The sequence below is a fragment of the Juglans microcarpa x Juglans regia genome, chromosome 1S (genome assembly GCF_004785595.1).
Source record: "Juglans microcarpa x Juglans regia isolate MS1-56 chromosome 1S, Jm3101_v1.0, whole genome shotgun sequence".
In the NCBI taxonomy this organism is placed as follows: domain Eukaryota; kingdom Viridiplantae; phylum Streptophyta; class Magnoliopsida; order Fagales; family Juglandaceae; genus Juglans; species Juglans microcarpa x Juglans regia.
This window is the reverse complement of record NC_054595.1, coordinates 28,113,857-28,134,606: the sequence shown is the minus strand read 5'-3', so window position 1 is coordinate 28,134,606 and position 20,750 is coordinate 28,113,857. Positions and strand designations below refer to the sequence as shown.

Below are 20,750 nucleotides of genomic sequence, written 5' to 3'. Positions count from 1 at the left end.
CAGACATGCTTTAAGCTTTCTCAGCCATGTAATAATGCTTTCTGGGGTATTTGAGTAATGTTAGGTACAATTTTAAAATAGATAAGTTATGTGCAGTCGTTTTGTAAAAAAGTAAGTCTTACTAGAAAAATAGTTTTTTTGTACTTTTTTTAAGATGTAGTCTATTTTTTTATAAAGGTATGCACGAGATTTAACTATTTAGAACTTGTAAAAATCATTTATCGAATTTTGCATAAACCAAAGTTGTCTTATACTAATTAGAGAATTGTTATCTGTACAAGTTCATGTAGACCTAGTAATAATCTAGCGATTACGAGATTTTAGTTCACTTGTGTAATTACCCATATTGGAAACAGATCAAACAAGTTTAAAAAATACGAAGGGTTGATATTTGCATAAAGCTTAACAATTATTTTCTTCATTAGGAAAATATTCTTACTAGAACGTAATACAATTGGGATTGGATTCGTAATTGGATCAAAGATTACTTGCCCCGGCCGTCTTAAAAGTTAAAACTCCTCTGCGTCTTTATCCAGCTAAACTTGTCTTGCAATTCGAATAGAAATAAATAAAATGCTTAAATTTGACAATATTTAATATTAAAGTCTAATTTTTTAAAAATAAAATTTAGTATTATATTAGAATTCGGGAAGTTTTTCCTATCTGGGTTCGAAAGGTAAAAAAAATTTATGATAAAAAAAATTATTAAAAAAAATATTGGTCGAAAGAGTATGGTGATTGTCTTATGTCTTATGTTTAGGGGATAATTTTGTGGGAAAATTAAAAGGAAAATAGACATATAGAATCCAGCCAAGTACGTAGGCAGGATAGGAATCTTGTGCATGGCACCCTAAGAGCATTGGTACTGGCTTCATTAAAGTTATCTCTAAAATTTGATGAAAAGTATATAATTTCTATAAATCTAAAACTTCTCTAGTCGTAACTCCACGTTGAATTAGCCATTAAATTCATCAAAATAATAATATAATATTATTTTTTTAATAAAAATATTTTTATTTTTTTTCATATTTTATAATTATACTAATCATATGTTGATTAATAATTTAATTTGATTCTTACATTATTATTACAAGACGGTTAGAGATTAAATGTGAATAAAAAAGACATTTAGAGATTAAAAGTGAATAAAAAATAAATTTGATGAATGAATAGTAAAGCTTCAAATTTGAAGAAACTTATAGATTTATTGTAGCTCAAAGTTTCACATTTATCTATTTGACTAATCCAATACAGTCCTATTTTGATGAAATTCATTAAATTTTATATTTAATTAGACTTTTGATAAGCCAAAGCCAATGCTCTATTGCCTCAGTGTGTGTGCACACATACACACAACGGAGCTGTGAATTATATTGATCGTTTGTTCTGTTACTCCACAATTGCAGAATCTTGAAAATCCGTTGCATATTTCGTTCTCTCTCTCTCTCTCTCGCAGTGGCGCCATGGACGAGAAACAAGGCAGCTCCGGATGCGGCCAGAAAAATGGCAACTGCAACAATAGCATCGATGCGTTGTTGGACAAGCAAAGCGGAGAGAGGCGCAACGTGGCTCATCAAATGCCCTCACCTCATCTATACCTCTCTCCAATCTCCACCCGATGACTCCGACCCTTCTCGCCCCGTTGCCAAAGTTGTCCTCTCCGTCGACCCCCTCCACTCCAAGGACGACAACTCCACCACTGAGGTAATCCACAAAAGTACAGTACTTACGTTATCTACATACTAAATGTAAGCATGTCAGTATGTATGTGTTGGATTTCTAGTGTTCCATGGTTTATATCTATGCAAGCATGTCAGTTTTGTATTTGGATTTTTATTTTCTCTTGCATTAATAGGTGAGTTCTAAAGTGTTGTGTTTCAGTGCATTCAACGTGGTTGGGTTTCTCCATTTCGCCCTTCTTCTTTCTCTTTATTTGGATGGATCTTCGCTGATGCTCGAGAATATTCTTGATCGTTGCCACTCTCTTTCTTCCAAAATGGGAATTTTATTTGGTTTTCTCAGTATTTGTTTGAACAGATTTGCTTCTGAATCAGAATTTTCAGTTGTCTGGTTCGGAATGATATATATATATATATATATATATGTATATATATATATATATGGAAGTTCTTAACAGTTTCTGCCCAGTTTGGATTATTGGTTTGAGTTTCCGAAACTCAGAGAGACTAACAAAAAAAAAAAAAAAAAGGTTTTCAAATCTTTAAAAAAAAGATTACTGCTTGAGTTGAACAAAATTTAGTAGATATTATATATATATAACATGAGGGTCGAACATCCACAATAAAAGTTCGCTTCAAATTTTTTTGGCTTTCCATGCATGCCTAGCTTTTGAGTCCTGTGGATATATATATATATATATATATATATATATATATGCGATCTCCTTCCAAGTTCCCTTTGTCTTAATTAGCCCCGTTGCTTAAATGATGCTGATCAGTTCACAATGGAATTGGCTGGCACTGAATCTGGAAAATTTCCCAAGTCTTACTCTATGGATATGTCTGAAGCTGGCTTGGTCGTTCCAATGTTGGTGTTTTCTGAGTCATCACAAGGTAAATTATATATATACTATTATCTTTGAGTACGTTATATATAGTACTTCTGAAACTCAATTTCCTGGCCTTCGTATTGTAGCTGGGAAGTGTTGTGTGGAAGGAAAAATACTGAACAAACTTGGCATGATGAGGCCCCATGACAAGGATATTGAAAACTATGGGAAACTCTAGATCCGTGAAAGGTTGAATTAAATATAAGGCCATGAGTAGACAGATACAGGTCTCCTTTTTTATACTTGATCACATGATACATGATATATATGATTCTAATTAATTACACATCATATATAATTTAATCACGTTTTGTATTATTTCATCATCATCATCATCATCAACTACTTCCTCCAGGTGATCGGCAATGACGATTGGGTTCATATGAGGCGGCCAATGCCAGGGATGCAGCTTGGTGTATGTAAATACTGCTCCTTAATTTCCTTTTGCGTATAATATATATATATATATATATATATATATATATATTTATGCACTTACTTTGTTCAGCCACTGCATAAATATAATATATATATATATATATATATATATATATAGGATAACAAGAATTAAAATATATAATGCTTTCATCGTCAACGCAAGCAAGAAAGGATGATGCATGGGGCTACTTCACTTTCTCGACTTCAATACGTAGATTTAGAACTTTTTTTTTTTTTTTTTCTTTTTGTTCTTTTTATTGGTGACATCGCATACTTATATGTTGGGATAATAAAATTTAAATGATTTAATTAAACATAAAAATTTGAGATTGGATTAGTTAAATAGCATGGCCCTTACCCGAAAGCCCAGCCCACGATACAATCCCACGGCCCATTATATTGATTTGAACGGTACAATGCAACTTAGTCCATTTGAATACTTTATCTTATTTTATTATAAAATATAATAAATAATTTTTAAATATTAAAAATTAATATTATTTTATTATTTTATTCACGTAGGAAACTTAATTAGCACCTGAATTACCGCTTAATGTACAAACACAATCCGTTCCTCTAAGATTTTCGGTGATCTTTCTCGGCAACGTGTCAGAGTCCCATTTTCGTCCTCCTCAAACAAATGGGGCGTGTGTTGACCTTCTCCACCATTTTCGTCCTACCAAAAAATAAGTAAAATAGAACACTTTTCCAACTTGGTGTCCTCTGTGCGCTCTCTCTCTCTCGCCTCAACCTCAACAAAGTGCGTGTGCCTACCACAACGCCATTTACTCTCTCTTTCTCAACCTCTTTCATCGTTTACTCCTACTGCTCTCCGATTCCTTTCTTCCTTTTCTCGTCTCTCTTCTCTCGTGCTTTCGGTCTGGGATTTGTGCCCCTTTCCCTTTCCAAGCTTATCCAGGTAATTAATTATATATGCATGTGTGTGCGCGCGCGCGCATAAATGTGTGCTTCTATACTAGTATTAGTTCCTAATATATATACATATATATTATGTAATTTTAGCTCTGTCGCCTGTCGATTCAGTTTGCATGATGTCTTATATTGAAATTTACTCTGATCTAAATTAAATGACTCTGAAAATAGATTGATAATTAGGAGATTTGGGTCTGTTACGTAAATCAATAGCCTTTGAAAGTAAGAACGCCCGATGGGTTTAGGAATGCTAGACGGGTTTTGAATTGGTTTTCAAAAAAGTGCGTTACATGACTAATTTTGGTGGTACAGAAGGGATTTGGGCTTCTTTAGTTGAAATTTAGCCTTTTGCAGCACAAATGGTTTGAGATTTCATTTTGATTGGGTTAGCCACTGCAACTAATCTTTCCTTCTCTGTTTCTCAACTTGATTTTTTCCCCCTTCTAATGATAATTCAAGCTTTTAACACCAGTTCTTTAGTTAATATCATGTGGCTGGATGACGATCTTAGATGGGACACTCGCAACAGACATTACCTTCTTTAGTTAATATAAAAGACACTCCCGGTTACAATTTCACTTCTTTATGATTCTTAGACACAAGCCTCATCTTTTAGCTTTCTTATAGACTCTTTACGCTGGTTACTCTTGGTTTTGGAATTTCCAGTCTATTGTAGCACTGTGGGTCTGTGATTATGATATTGTTTATGCACTTTTCTGATGTGCAGGATACTTTGCTCTTCAATAGATATGGAATTTTTCTTCAGAGACCTAAATGAAGAATCTAAGCCTTCTCAGCTGGACATGCCTAGATGTCCATTCTTAAGGAACATTAACGAACCAACTAACTTCTCCTTCTCACCATCCCTGGCTTTCCCTATGCCTGTGAGTTACCTCTTTTGAATGGCTTGTTCTTGGTTATGAACTGATTTCTATTTGTTGCTATGGAATACATCTTATATATGGGCCTCACCTAGTGTATTAGATTGAAAGGAATTCCTATCTTATCTTTCTTTATATAATTTTATTAACTGAACATTGAGCCTAGAAAATCATGTCTTCTTGAGCTGCCTCATCATGTTGCAGACCCGGCTAATATCTAAAGCTGCAAACTATCCTCCTTAATATTTCAAACCCATTGCATGCATGTCTTGGGCTGGCATTGTGCTTCTATTGAGCTTTTCCACGCTCACCTGGTGCTCAACACAAATTTTTATGTGTTTTGTAAATTGTCCTGCTCAGGTACGTGCAGCCAAAGGTCCCATTTTTGAAGATGGTCCCAATTTTGATATGGCATTCAGACTTTTCCATGGGCATGATGGAGTAGTCCCCCTCTCTGCGAGATCATTTGTGAGTTTTGAGAAAGTAGAGCCTGAACCAGCCCCGGCCCAGTTCAATCCTTTAGCTGCTAAGGCAGCCACTATTAGCCTGTCATCCTTTGGAGGGCCCTTCAGTTTCGATTCATTTTCTGAGAAATGGAAGAATCAGAAAAGGAAATCAAACTCATCCAAGAAAGAGTCTTCTTCACAGGTAATGTTTCTTCATTTGTTCAAGCAATGATTTTCACATTTTGATTATTCTATATGAATTCAACGTGAAGTCTAAATTATTACTTGGGAACTATTTTATGAACAACTAAGAATCTCATCAATATACCGAATATTGTGGATTGAATTATCGAAGCTGACTAAGTGACTGGATTAGTTGCTATTGATTGAACTTCTATCATTATTCATCTTTCTCCTTTACTTATCTCTTGATAGTTTGTACTGTTACTCTTTTAGGGAGGAAGTTCAAAGCATGAGGCATTGAGCAACGAGTGGCTGCAAACAGGAAACTGCCCCATTGCAAAGTCCTACCAAGCAGTTAGCAAAGTTATTCCCCTAGTTGCTAAGGCGCTTCAGCCCCCTCCAGGCATGAAATTTAAGTGCCCACCTGCAATAGTTGAAGCCCGAGCAGCTCTAGCCAAAACTGCATTTGCAAAGAACCTCCGTCCACAACCCCTACCTGCAAAAGTACTTGTGATTGGGTTACTGGGCATGGCAGCAAACGTTCCTTTAGGGATATGGAGAGAACACACTGAGAAATTCTCACCATCCTGGTTCGCTGCAGTTCATGCTGCCGTTCCATTCATAGCCATGCTAAGGAAGTCTGTGTTGATGCCCAAGGCAGCTATGGCTTTTACCATCGCAGCATCAGTTTTAGGACAGGTCATTGGATCGAGAGCAGAACGTCACCGAATGAAGGCAATTGCTGCAGATAAATTGGCTCTCAGAGCACCTGTTTCATCAAATCAGCTACATTTAGTGAAATCAAAAGGGGGACATTGTGGTGATATTGTGAGCTGGGATTCAGTTTCCCTTGAGGTGTCTGGGCCGCCTTCTCCAGCAGATGTTTATTGCTAAGTTTTTTGTTTTCAAGTTATGTTATCGTATATTATGTATATCCTTGTGTTGTACAAGGTGTTGTTATTCTTTGTATTCAACAAACCATGTGTGCTTTTTTCAAAGTCTTGACTCTTTGTACCCTTTTCATTGAGGAAACTTTTCGGCAAATGAAGGAATAAAAGAAATAAAATATGAAAATGATTTCCTTGTTCATGTGCTGTTACTTTTCATGAGTGGAATTATTCAATTTCGTTGCAAATGATATTATGTGCGGTCAATGGAGAAAGTTGGGCGGGGGGTGAAGTAGGTACAACGTCAACCTCCACGGAATTTTCAAAAGAGAACAGCTCCACAACTGCCGGATTCTGAAATTTGACTTGGTCCTTTGACAGCCCATTTAAGTTGGCGAGCAGTTCAGCTAATGCTTTTTTTTTTTCTACCAAATGTATTCAATTTGACTCGGTCCTTCTGTTGAACCGTCCACGTGGTCTCCGTTTTTCAACGGAAAAACATAGACGAAGTTAGAGGTAGGTGAAGGCCGCCTACCATGCTTTTGGAAGATGGTATTATTATTATTATTATTTTATTTATTTTTAAAAAATATATATAAAAATCAATACAGATGATTTAGTTGTCTTCAATTAGTGGTCTCACCTTCCATTCCACCTTATGGGATTAGTATTAGATAAAGCTTAGATGAAGAGGAGTGAATCTCTCCTTCATAAATGATATTGGCGAGTTATTGTACTCTCCAGAATATAAGGTTTCTGCCTGATTGCTCTCCTCTAGGTTGCTGCAACAGTGGATTCAACCTCGAAATTATGTCATCCGGCGAAGAATTCCAGTTTTCTGGGTAAGTACCACCAAAGTCCATGGTATTATTGTTTTAAAACACTGTTTACTACTTTAGGGATCATGATATAAAGCATAGACTGAGACTCGTATTGTAAAATTTGTAAAAACTTGTATTGTAAAATTTGTAAAAACTTGGACCGTTTGGATAGTGAAATAAGATGAGATAGTTTTAAATAAAAATTAAAAGTTGAATAAAATATTATTTATTATTATTATTATTATTTTAAAATTTGAAAAAGTTGAATTGTTTATTATATTTTATAAAAATTTAAAAAAATTATAATGATGAATTGAGATTGATGAAGTTTTTATTCCTCCTCCACCTTTGTTGAAGATTCAAGAAACGGTTGGGTGCTGCATAGAATTCAGTCTGTTGCTCTGAAAGTATAAGCTGTATGTCTTCAGGGGCAAACTAGCAGATTTTTTTTTTTTTTTATTGGAGGCAAACTAGCAGATTGATTGTACACCTTTGTACCCTAGACATGTGACATCCGAAAAACCTGGAGATTGATTTAGGGAGATACTTCGAGTAAATGTCAACTCGCTTTCATGCACTGTTACATCTGAAAGAATATGATTTCCGACAAGGGATTTTCTTTGTTATTTTTTTTATTTTCACGTTCCTCACCCTCAACATCAAAAATTTGTTTGACAAAATCGCATATCATGGTTAGTAGATTTGTCAGAATCAAGAAGTTAAAGGAGTCTAATCCAACTGCTACTCGAGCTTCTGCTATCGAAGGTCAGTCACAAGTTCTGCTATATCACTGAGAAACAACTTCTGCCGTCGATTGCAGGTATTCAATAGGACTGCACCTCTTCCATCCATCTTCTGTCCTTCCTAACACAGGAAGAAGCCAAAGTGAACAGCATCAATTTGCCGTAGCAGTATTCAACATGCAGCCGACCGACGACTGACACGTCATCACAGGATACTTTACAGCCAATGCTAACATTCCATAGTTTGGAATTTTATTTTGTTTTTGTCGAGAGCAGAATCCTTGTACCATTCAAACGGCCAATGCATCATTAATGGATAAATGTTGGGAATGATAGCATTTTCAACTAAATTAATTAATATACCCGTAATTTTTCTACACAGATTTACCAACCAGCATTAAATGCAAACTTCAATATCAACCAACAACCACACTGGGACCTGAATTTAGGTCAAAAAAATAAATAAATTCTTGATTATATTGGCCCCCGTGCAGCCTCAAAGAGTCAGGCAGACAAAGTTTACCTTCAATCAGAGCACCTACGCAATATGGACAAAAGCCACAATTAAGGAGAATGAAAAAATTTAATAAAATCATGAAACACCTATCTGCAGTGCTGAGCAATTTAGCGTTAGGAATTTATCCACGGGTGAGAACTTCGATAGGAATCACAAAAGCCACGGAAGAAAACAAATGTCGAGCACCCAATAAAGCATAAATGCAAGATAGATGTTGGCACCAGAAAGGATTGCATAAGGAACTGGAACTGCCCCTCCCAACTTTCACAGATTATTTCTGTATTTCCATGAAGTACAACAAATTAAAGCTGCTACACCATTACAGGCACCTAAAATACTTTACCAAAAAGATGGACTTGGCGAACCTATCATTTAATTGAATAATACAGAAACTATTTTACAGTGTGCGGCAAAGAACCGCTCTACTACCTGCCTATGCCCCCCTTACCTCTCCAAGGTTCTTCCTCCCTAACGATGCTTCCAGTCTTCCCCCCATACTGGTCACTTTTGGCGTAGTGCATTTTAATGGCTGCGACTGGATCAGAAACACCAGTGCAGGGTCCCCCAACAAGTACTCCTCCCCTTCCTACTACATCCATTCCAACCACCCCCATTGCCTGTGGCTGTAAACTTGAGACTGCTTCAAGCCCATTTCTTCTTTGCATTTCAGAATGAATGTCATGCCGCTGTTTCATATCTACAGCGAATGGCTGCATTTTAGAGCCCTCTCGGTTCCCATATACCTGATAATCAACCACTCCATCATTGCTACTTATTTCCCTCGTTTGAAAAACTGATACACCATTCGAGTTTCGTTCATTACTATTCACAACTGCCTGCAATGGTGGCGGCTCAATCTTGGAAGGCGGTGTAGGACAATTACCAAAAGCACCAGGACATTTGGCCAGCAAGACAGCAGAATCAGCAAAAGACGAAAACCTAGTCTGTATCCTATTCCCATCCCAGTAGCCATAACTCATTGCAACATTCTCAAGGCCCAAGTAATTATGATCAAACTTCAGGATATTCCCATCCACTTGGTGGTGGCCAGGAAATTTTAGATTAGACAATTTGCTGCTTAACTTAGAATCTTGGATCCCCTTTTCCCCATTCTCATGAGTACCAGAATTTGATTTCTGCATGGAGGATGGGTGAGTGAGTATCTGGCCAAACAGTTTCACATCACCATTCCTGCATGGTTTATCTGTATCTGACAAACTTCGTGAATGAGATCTAGAATGAAAACTATCTTGTTCAATCTTTTGGGACAGAAGTGGAAGTTCAGCCACTGAGCTGTGAGGCTTTGAACTGCTGCATTTCTGAATAGAGCAATCCTTTGCTACAAATCGAGTGGAGATGATCTTGCCTGACTGTGAAAGGGTTTGAGCTTCAGAAAGCTTTCTGCAACTAATATCCCCATTCATCTCTTTCTTCTTTGAAACGTGTAAAGGATAGCCCCTGAGAATCTGGGAGGATTCAACATGATTCAAAATAGGATGGCCAGGCAAATGCTGGTGAAAGTCCTCTCTACTAAAAGATCTAGGAGACTGCTTGTCCCTGTTCCCATGAAAATCAAGTGTCGATGACGATCTGTCTTGATTAAGTGTTTTATCACACAGTATGGATGCAGAATCTTGAGACAACAAAGTTGCAGTAGCAAGAGAATTCTGCTGCGGCAAGGGGATAACACGAGGCTTTTCCAGAGAATCCAATTCCAAGGGAAATTTATGCTGGTACTCAGGGTTGAGACAGAAACCAGAAGAACTATCAGCAGCCGGATGACAAACATTTCCTGCTGTGTTCGAATCTTGTATCGAGCTTTGCAAGCCAGTTGCATCTCTATCACTTGCTTCATGTTGTTTATTATTCAAACTACTTTCTGCCAACAGCAATCGTTGTCCCCCTAATTCATTTTCATATCCCACAGAAGTAACAGCTTTATTCTCCACCAAAACTCCTGAACTCAACGGACCAGGGTTGATTCCTTCTCGATTGGATACTGATTCTGAAATCAAAATACCCTGTTCAATCACTTGATCACCCCTGGATTCTGAATTGGCCAAGAAAACTGCACTTCTTTGAGCATTCACCGAATCAGACTGGTTTTTAGCAGTATCCACAACATTGTTATCACCCTGAACAACCAGCTCAGCACTATTCTCTGCCTGACATGCATCAGAAACCAAAGTTTCTACAGCCTCAAAATCTTCTTGGTCCATATGTCCCATCCCATTGTTTTCCTCTGAACTGTTCAGGTCAGATTGCAAGTTCACGATCTTAGCAGGATCGGATTCATCATGGTTCGTGTTCATGGTGGTCAAAGGCAAATCATCATCCAGTTTACAGCCCAACTTTTTGCCACAGATAACCGAGCCACTCGCTGTCTCGACAACACAAGCATCTTCTGTGTCACTTCCACCTCCATTAGGATCATCACTCACTGGGACTCCTACATTTCTAGGCCCAGGATGCATCAAATCCAGTCCAAGGCACTTCCGAGCCTTACTAAAGAAAGCCTTGCACTGGTCCCGTGATCTTGTTCTCACACACCGTGAGATCATCACAAAATCCTTGCCATAAGTTGACACCGCCTGTATAAAAATAGATTTCTCCTCGTCTGTCCAATCAGAAGGATCCATTTCCCCACAGCTCTCATCCGAACAAGTCTCATCATCAACATTCTGCGTAACATCAGGTGTCAAAGGCCGTTTTATTAGAGAGTCCACTTTTTGGCACTTCCACTCCCTGTTGCTCTCTCCAGGGTCAACAGAGCTCGTGATGCAAGAACTCATAGCCTCTGATGAAAGGGAACCGCACATACCAGTTAAGGCATCAGCAATAACTGTATCACTTTCATTCCCAATAAAACCGAGACTACTAGACCTATCTAAAATGCCATCATCATCCCATGATGGTTTAGAATCACCATAGCCACCCAAAAAGAGTCGTCCGGCACTCGAATGTTGGCTCCTCACATGGTCATCAGCACAGGCTACCATCATAGAAGATTTACCAAACTTCTCAAGTGAAGCAGCATTAATCTCACGAATCCTCTTTTTCTCTGACGTCACCATATAGGTATCAGTAAAAAAGGCCTTCATTTGCTTACTGCAATCTTGCTTCTTTGATTTCTCAAAACAATCGGATTTGTGATTTTTGTAGTAGAACTCCACACAATCTGCTGTTGTCTTGTGGTCGAGAAAAGAAGCGATCTTTCTGAAGTCTTTCCCAATGATGGAAAGCTTCTTCATGAAAATTTCTCTCTCAATAGGCATCCAGGGATTGATCACAGCCCTTTCTTTCTCAACAGCACAGGGATCTTCAACTAATCCATTACTGGAGATAAACCTTGACATCATTCTTTCATTTTTGTCCAAAATTAAGGACGGCATCTTCAAAGTGTTCCTGTAAATCTTGACTTGGGAATCTGAAAGCAGCTTGCTTGTAAAATTGATCATCTCTGTCGTAGGGACAAGGCTAAGATTTCCTGCTGTAAGAACAGATAATAAATTTATGATATCAAAAAACAGATAATAAAGTAATTCAAAAAAGATCTAAGATAATATTTTTGATTAGGTAGTACAAATTGTATTAAGATATAAGAAATTTACATTTCTTATATTTTCTTATAATGAAAAAAGGGTGTACCACAGTACACAGGACTAACATGACAATTAAATGTGCTTAGGTGTTAGAACTAAGCAATCCACACTTAGGTGTTAGAACTAAGCAATCCACACTTTTTTTAAATGAGTAAGAATTTACACACAAGGACGAACGAGGTTCCAAAGCATGGGCAATACCATGTTCTTTTTTATTGGCAAATAAGATTTTATCGATCATAAGAATAGGCAAAAGCCCAGTACACGGGTCATATTCAAATCCCATGTTTTTTACCTTGTATATTCAAACAACTCGGGAAAAAAAGTGATCCATATGCTTTACTGCAAGGTTTTTTACAACTTCAGAGACGACCGTCCAGAACCAAGTGGCATAAAATCATATCAACTCATAGAATTAGGAAATTGCTCTAACCAGACCTAAGAGACATCAGATGAAGTAACCACTGTCATACTTGAAATCCTACCATTCTCAAATCAGATCCAACTTACTAGAACAAAGATCACACCCACTCTCTTGCATCATAAATCACTTTACTCAGGAAAAGACAGATGTGGAGTTTCAATCATTGTTTTGAATTCTGTTCTGTTCTGTTCCGTTCTGGCCAGAATTATCTGAATTTACTGTACAGGTGTAGTAACCAGTACATTTTACAACCCCTATTCCATTTCGCTTGAAATACCAGTCCATTCTGGACAGAATTTACATTTAGGTATGATATGTATTTTGTGGCATTTTTCATTAATTTGTTGAATTGTAATGGCAATTCCATAATTATGCACCAGTAGCAATTCCATAATTTTATGGCGTGATGGCATTTTTGTAATTTCAATTCAAACCCTTTTCAGATGTCATCTCACTTTCCTAATTATTTCCTCCACTTAAATCTCACATATACTACTTATAAAAAAAAAAAAAAAATCTCACATATACTAGTTTGCCCCTTAGTTTCTTACTCTCAAGTCTCAAATGTAAGATATAATTTTTTTTCTTAATTTTTATCTTATCTTTTATTTTCAATCTATGTCATCAGTCTCTCATATATTTTAACTCTAATCATTCTAATTTTTTCTCAAATATTGTGTCATTTTATTACTTATTTTTTGTTAATTGATGTGGTAATATGCTTGAGCCCAAAATAGTGAGGGTCATTTTTTACCAATCCCTCTATTGTTGTTTAAGAATTTAATTATGAGTGTATCTTGCGTTAGGAAAGCAATTCACAATGGATAATCACCATACTTAAGATGAAATTAATCATAGAAATAATACAATCAACATCAATAGAAAATGATTGCCAAAATATTTTTCAAAGATATTCTGTTATAGATTTTTTTCATCAGTACAGATATTATTTGTTATAAATAATGACGAAAAGTTTCATCGTTAAAAATATAGAGATCATATCTACTTTTGTACACCTCCTACGTACACGGGCTATGCCTATTTCATTCGAATCAATAAAATTTATCTCTTACTTATAAAAAAATAAAGATCATATCTACATGAACATACATCGAAGTTTTTCATTCCAATATCTAAACCTGTATGGTTATTAAAACAGAATTCAAAACTTTGGTTTCAATCACCTCTATATACTGCCTACCTTGCATTTGCGAAAAAAAAAATGCCACAAATAACTATTGAATAAAACTAATGGTCTGTCTCAATTACTATGGCAGTCCCTGAAGTACCATAAAAAATTAGACAAAGCACAAGGAACTAAATTTGTGAGGGAATGGAACCAAATTCTAAGGAAAGGATATCAAATTCACTATCCCAGCAAAATCAAATAGAATTTAGAGTTAAAAACTACATTGAATTACAGATAAAAGAGAACTGAGTAGTTCAAATTTTAGCCAGATGAAATAAAATTCAGAGAACAATAAAAATATTATAATGAGCAGCATATGATAAAAGTTTCTTACCAGGTGAAGCACAACGAGATAGAAGGGAGGATCGATGCTTCTGATTCCCATTAAGAGCTGTCCGCAAGCTCAAGTCAAATTTTTTCTGAGATTTTGGGCGCTGTTTCCTCACAGAAAGCAATCGTGCATCTTCCTTCCAAAGGTGTTGAAAGACTTTAAACTTAATTGTTAAAACTCTCTCCTTAAATCTTAAAAACTGCTTCCTCATTGCAAATTTTTCTTTCATCAAAGCACTACTCTGGCAGGACAAGAAATGGACAGTGCAAGAAACATCGGTCACATGTTGATCTCGTGGTAATAGCTTACTAAAAACTCCACATGCTCTATTTGCACATTCTCTGTTGGAAGCCAATATTGAATCACACAATCTATCTTCTTGATCAGTATGTCTCACCTCACTGGAAACAGGTGTACCAGTATTTTCCCCTACAGAACCAGGCACCGAGTATTTCACAACCATATTTTCAGACTCAATTTGAATTTCATCCAAGTTACCAGAAGAATCACCATGCTCCAACTTATCAGATAAAGAGTCTGCTTTCACCAAAGAAAGTGGTTCAACAAACTTAGATGTTGCAGTTCCAGGACTATCCATATCCTCATCCTTAATAGCTGCATGAATGTCTTCCAAGGCACCATTACAGAGAGGCATCTTCTCCATAACAGTGTTCGCAGAAGAAATTTGCAATTGCTCGGGTCTCGGGAAAAGATTGGAAACACCATCTTGTCCTTTACAGGGCGTTGCATTCTTCTCCATTGGCAAGGAGCTGGATCCAGCTGGACAAGGCTCGCCATTTTCAGTTTCAGACTTCAATAATTTAAGTTCATTTTCAAGCAGATCAATTTCAGACTCGGTCACCTCTAGTGCCTTCGAAACTTCACCTTTACATAATAGCAACTTATTCATGGCAGTTGATCTCACAAAACTAGAATCCACTGAGCTTGAGTCCTCGGATTGCAACAACTCAACGAGTGAAGAGCCCAAATTAGCTATCAAATTCATATCTAACTTCTCTAAACTAAAGGGAAACCCCTCGGGAAGATATATAGAACCCGCACAAGGTGAAACACATAAATTACTAATATCATTGTCAATATTCATTGCCTTGCCAAATGACTTCTCTTCCACACCTGTTTGTTACATTGAGTGCCATAATATACATTAGAAAAGGTGAAAAGATATTACATGAAATTCTAACTAACTAGGGAAAATCTAAGAAAATGCAGATATTTATTGGCAAACCATTTGTTCCATTTTCTTCATTTAATTTTTTTCTATAATTACCATTTTCATCATATCATAAGAAAAAGCTTGTAAAAATTAGCTTTTTAACACCAATTACCGATCAAAAAAAAAAATATCCATAAAAATCTCTGAAATAGAGTAATACATTAGAAGGAAAAATATCTTAAAATAGCTTTCAAGGTACATAGACTATACTATTCTATTTAAAGTTAATATTTTATTTAATAACTTTCAAAGCACATATTCTAGACTATACACATGTAGTAGACAAACACACATGCAGCATGTGGCTCTAACAGTGTGTGTTAACAATAGTTGAGAACTTTGTTTTTCAATACTTTACTCCATTGGTTGACTGTAATCAATTCTCATGGCATGACCTTCCATGAATTCCTTGTATCATTAAACTAGCACGCTTAGGCGTTGCTCTTGTATATGTCCTGTATACTTGGGATTTTGCTTACTCTTTTGATCAATAAAAAATTTTTTTTCCTCGACGATGAGAAAAAAGTCAAGATGCATGATGTTACTTTATAAGTGGTAGACTGAGCATAGAAAATTTCAGTCAGTCAAATTACTAGGATACTACAAGAGGGTGCAAAGAGAGAGAGAAAAAGGCACATGCAGCTCAAGTCTTCTCATGGTCAATTTCTATCAATATAGGCAGCCCCTAGTAAAGATTAGACAGTAACCAACCTTAAAAGACAGAATAACCTTGATCATCCGTCCCTCTGCTATGCAGAGGATGAATGTAAAGACAGCCTTTATGAACCATCATCAAATCATACTTTGGGTGACAATAGATATTTCACTTCCGATTTTCTTTTTGACTTCTGTAATTCTTAATTGAGAAGAAAGAATCTTGGGATCTTAAAGAGAAACTTCGTGAAGCAAAAGAAATCAAAATATATATTAATCAAGAAGTTTTATTTATAATAAGAGGCAAAACCCAAGGACACAGGATGATACATGAGAAGTACCTAACTAAGGTTTAATCAAAAGTAGAAAATCATGGACATTTAATCCATTAAAGTCAATGACCCCTGCCCATAAGAACAATGTTTTTTAAAAAGAAAACTTTAAGCACGTCTATTGTTCTCTAGCGATCCTCGAAGCTTCTATCATTTCTCTCCCACCAAATGCACCAGCACATACATATGGGATTCATTCTCCAGATTGCTGCCACTTGTGGGTTACCTAAGAGGCCTCTCCCGCTTGCTAGGAAATCTACCAATCAAAGAAAGCTTGCTAGGAAATCCACCAGCCTAAGAGGCATGACCCATGATAATCTGATTCCCGCAAAAAAGCCATCCCACATGGTTCTGGTCACCTCGCAATGTAAAAGCAGATGATCTCTACTAATTCACCATTCTTCTTACACATGCAACACCAATCCATCTTTTTTTAGGTCTTCCTGTTTTCCCCCTCTTTCCTAGTCAAGTGCTGGAGTACATTGTGTACTTGGATTGTGCCCCTTTGCCTTTTCAATCAAATTGATAAAAAAAAAATAGTTCCATAATTTTATAGTGAAAAATTCTATTATCAAGCCGGTGTATGGCACACCTAGTAAAATTCTTACATGACATAATTTGATTTGGAATATAAGTTTTAAAATTTGAATCTTACAAATCAAATATTATCATCTAAGTAATGTGGATGGTGTGCTTTACACACCGGCTTGAGAATAGAATAACTCTTTTACAATACTTAAAATTCTATCAAATATCTGAAAAATAAATCATTTTAATTAATCACTCAGATAGGCGCAACCCAAGTACGCAAGGCATATAAAAAGAATATCTTTTAAATATTAAATAAGCAAAAACTTCAACTTAAGCACCACCCTTGTCTACCACCATCTCCCAAGGTGTTCTCTCACCGAGATATTACCAACTACATAGGCCATCTTGTGATACCTAGCCATTGATGATCTTATTTGGGTGAAATAACAACAAAATTTTGATTGATTATAGAGCACAGTGGACAACACTGACAATGGGAAGGTGATAGTGTTGGCATATGCCAGTGATGAATGATGATTATGGTGTTGGTTTGAATACAAGGAACCCTCATTAGAGGAGCTTAGATTACTTTTTGTTAGAACTTTATATCTATGTGTAATGTCCCAATGGAAGACCCAAACCACATAGCCTATAATCCAAAAAGACTAGTCATTGATACAATTGGAGCCCCATTGGGACATTATAAAGAGCAAGAATTTATCCTTCCCAAGCAATGTGGGAGCTCATACACCACCTACCATTATCTTTATCATATGGGGTATCACAATATACTTCCATTCAATTCTCAACGTCCTCTTCAGGCCTATCAGTTGTAGGTGGCATGGCTCAAGTCCCACATTTATGGTTAGGATAGGCTCTGATACCATTTGTAACGCCCCAATGGAAGACCCAAACCACATAGTCTATACTCTAAAAGGACTAGTCAATGATACAATTGGAGCCTCGTTGAAACATTATAAAGAGCAAAGACTTCTCATTCCCAAGCAATGTCGGGGATCTCATACACCACCTACCATTATCTTTATCATATAGGGTATCACACTAAGGGCCAAAGCTGTAGATTTGCAATGGTCTTGATTTTCTTTTTTCCATTGTTTCTTCCTAGATAGGTGTTACCTCTTGTATACCATCTTGTGTACTTGGGCAATACTTATTCTTATTAATACAATCGTTTACTTATCAAAAAAATGAATGGTGATTATAGTAACTGATAGTTGTGCTCTTTAATCACAACTCCATTATAATATCTGATGAGTCATTGCTAGCATACTTGGGATAAAAAGCCAGAAATACAAAAGGAAAATTGACGAAACAAGTCATTTTTGTAGCATATACCAAACGAAATGAAGAAAATTTGCCCCTCAAAGCAAAGGACATTCCCCCAAGTCTAGTGACATTCTTTCATACTTTTTGACAAGTAATCTAACAAGTAACGCCGACAGAATACTAAAGATAAGCTGAGCTTCAGATATCTTGTTATTTCATTCCCTTTCACTTGATATTGTCACTCAAGAGCGCCACAAGCCATGTTGTGCTCCCTAAAACAAAGAACTCCTCCATTTCGTTTCAGCTAATTCAAACACCATTCTTGCTAAAGAAAATCAAATGCTACCATTTAAACTTATAGATGGTAAATATATCATTGATTCAAAGAGGCATCTGAAAGTATAATTTCCCTACATAAAGAGTGAAATAGACAAAGTAGATGCTTGGAAATAACTTAGAGAGAAATGCAAAAATTTAAAAATATTAAAAAATAAAAGATCTGACCTGGTGAGGAACTGCAAGCAACTGAGGATGGAGTTGCCGGTGATCCACAATCTGAAAAACCAGCAACCCTGGGACTTTTGTCAGCCATGTTTGAAATGAAAGACTGGGTGGGTTCTGCATTACAAGCAGAAACAACAGCCCCATCTTTGTTCACGGTAACATCGGGACCTTCAACTTTCTTTTTCTCATATTTTGCCAGTCCCTCACCCCATCCAAGTCGTGGCTTCTTCTTGGAGGTAGTTTCCTCAGACAGTGCAGCAGATGTCACGCAAGCAGCTGCATCTCCTGAAAGGGACTGGACAGGAGTTGAATTCTTCAGCTGTATATCAGCCTTCGTGTCATTGGAATCCGTACCCCCCATGCTCTTCGAGCTACTTGAATGGCTGAAACCAGAACCCCGTGAAGACAGGCTTCCAGAACGGCTCCACTTAAGAGGTTTCCAGTCAGTCGAGCTTACAGAGTTCTCTGCATCGCACCTCTGGCCTGTACCCAACCCACTGACAGCACCCATCTTATCGTGTTGGTCTTTCAACTGAAGCTGATCCCATGTGTTCACAAAGTCAGAATTAGGATGAGATAGGCAAGTTATGGTATCATCCACAAACCTCAGATCATTATTACTCACATCAAGCAGCTTCTCAGACGTAATTGGAGACCCATTGCTTGTTTCCCAGGAATGACCTTTCCAATCTCTCTGACTAAATCTATTTTCCCTAATGCTCCTGCCGTATTTCCCATCTCCACGCGAAATAGATGGCCGGCAGCTGTCATCTTCCAGCATCTTGTCACCAGACCGAGAAGGCACATACCCATGACCAGAATCTTCCGAAAACAGGTGCCAACCACCCTGCTTACCATGACCTTCAGAGAATATTTAACAAAAAAAGCTCATGATATCAACACAAGCAACGTATATATTCTCGCAAAAAACATAATGTGCCCCAAAAAAATGACGCGCGTTATTTTCCAGATAAGATTCGTAAACTCGGATCTTCAATAACCCAAGAGGCAAGTTAGTCGTGGATCTAAACAATAAGCAAGAAACAAAATCCGAAACCCTACAGGATTATCATATACAGGAAATCCGATACCAATCCGCTTCTAAAAAGTCTTTCAGATGGAATTTGCTTTATCGATAAAAAAACCTAAACGTTATAAAAGACTATAAAATTATTTAACCCAAAAAAAATCATGATCATGGAAGCCCTAGATTTAGGTATTCTTAATCAGACAAACTGAAAGAGACAAGGGGCTCTGGAGGGAAGACATGAATCGAAAGAAATCACCTAGTGGTCTGCGAAAATCGGCGGATCCCCAGCGATTGAACTCGCGGGTTCCGTGATGGGATGAATCCTTCCATCTGGCTACGGACCCTAGCGACTCCGACGACCTTTCGTGCTTCCTCTCCTTGAAGAAGTCCTTCCGGTCCCAAGGCAATGGTTCTGGCGGCATGAAAACCAACCCAATCGCATGGGCTGCCAAAACACCTAACCGCAGTCACCGCGCGGAAGAGAAAACCAAACAAAACAAGTCACCCGGAGAAGCAACTCCCAGGGTTTCTAAAGCCAGATAGTACGGGCAGCCACGCACGAACCGTGTTCACCCCCCCACAATCACCACATCAAAAGATTGAAACCTAAAGAATCAAAACGACGACACGGAGCTGAATCCCGTCGATTCCAGATCGAACGCCAACCCTAGGCGGCACCCCTTACAAGCAGTACAAGCCGCGCCGTCCTGATTTGGAAGAGAGCCGATTAGATAGAAGAAGAAACTATGCCCAGAGTCCAAAGTAATGGATTCGGATTATCTTCTTCGTTCTAGGGCTTGATATTGTGATATCTTCCCCTTTCTCTCTCTTTCTTGGCTGGCTGGTTGGTGGTAAACGAAAATCTGCCTTGCGGGGCGAGAGGAGTGAGAAAACGTGAGCCGATACGGGACAAAGTCACAAAGGAGAGCCTTCATGAGAGAGAGAGAGAGAGAGAGAGAGAGACAGAAGGAGAGAGAGAATTTGGCATCCGGATCTCAACAGCACTATTAAACCATTATTCAATCTAACTTCGCGTCCGCAATTAAAATTAACATTTTTTAATATTTTGTAATTTGATTTTTTTGTTTTTAATATATAATTTTTCTTTCCTTTTATTTTTAATATATATTTTTTCTTTCAATCTTTTTGACCTTTTTTTAATCCACTTTTTCTTTTTGCTTTGTCCCTCCCGTGTTCCCAGTCGAGCTCCGGAA

At 37.3% G+C, this 20,750-nt stretch overlaps 3 protein-coding genes across 5 annotated transcripts; 2 read left to right on the top strand and 1 right to left on the bottom strand.

Annotated features, from left to right (window-relative positions):
- Positions 1-1,419: 1,419 nt before the first annotated feature.
- LOC121247479 lies at positions 1,420-4,687 on the top strand. The gene is given in 5 exon segments (XM_041145816.1): positions 1,420-1,704; positions 2,459-2,573; positions 2,656-2,768; positions 2,913-2,982; positions 4,668-4,687. Coding segments are annotated over 5 exon segments (519 nt in total). The 5' UTR covers positions 1,420-1,503.
- LOC121246300 lies at positions 3,667-6,527 on the top strand. Its single transcript, XM_041144408.1, has 4 exons — positions 3,667-3,926; positions 4,668-4,824; positions 5,182-5,469; positions 5,724-6,527. Exons 2-4 carry the CDS (start codon positions 4,690-4,692, stop codon positions 6,342-6,344), a joined length of 1,044 nt encoding a protein of 347 aa, XP_041000342.1. The 5' UTR covers positions 3,667-3,926; positions 4,668-4,689; the 3' UTR covers positions 6,345-6,527.
- A 2,121-nt stretch (positions 6,528-8,648) lies between these two features.
- LOC121246299 lies at positions 8,649-20,499 on the bottom strand. 3 transcript variants are annotated; one of them, XM_041144407.1, is made up of 5 exons: positions 19,793-20,499; positions 19,132-19,367; positions 18,507-19,044; positions 13,968-15,098; positions 8,649-11,908 (listed from the first exon to the last, which is right to left on the bottom strand). In XM_041144407.1, the coding sequence occupies exons 1-5, from the start codon at positions 19,956-19,958 to the stop codon at positions 8,844-8,846; spliced, it is 5,136 nt and encodes a 1,711-aa protein (XP_041000341.1). In that variant the 5' UTR covers positions 19,959-20,499; the 3' UTR covers positions 8,649-8,843. The 3 variants fall into 3 exon arrangements, with proteins under 3 accessions (XP_041000341.1, XP_041000340.1, XP_041000339.1); XM_041144406.1 differs by having other exon boundaries at positions 8,649-11,905; positions 18,507-19,367; XM_041144405.1 differs by having other exon boundaries at positions 18,507-19,367; positions 19,793-20,498.
- Positions 20,500-20,750: the final 251 nt, after the last annotated feature.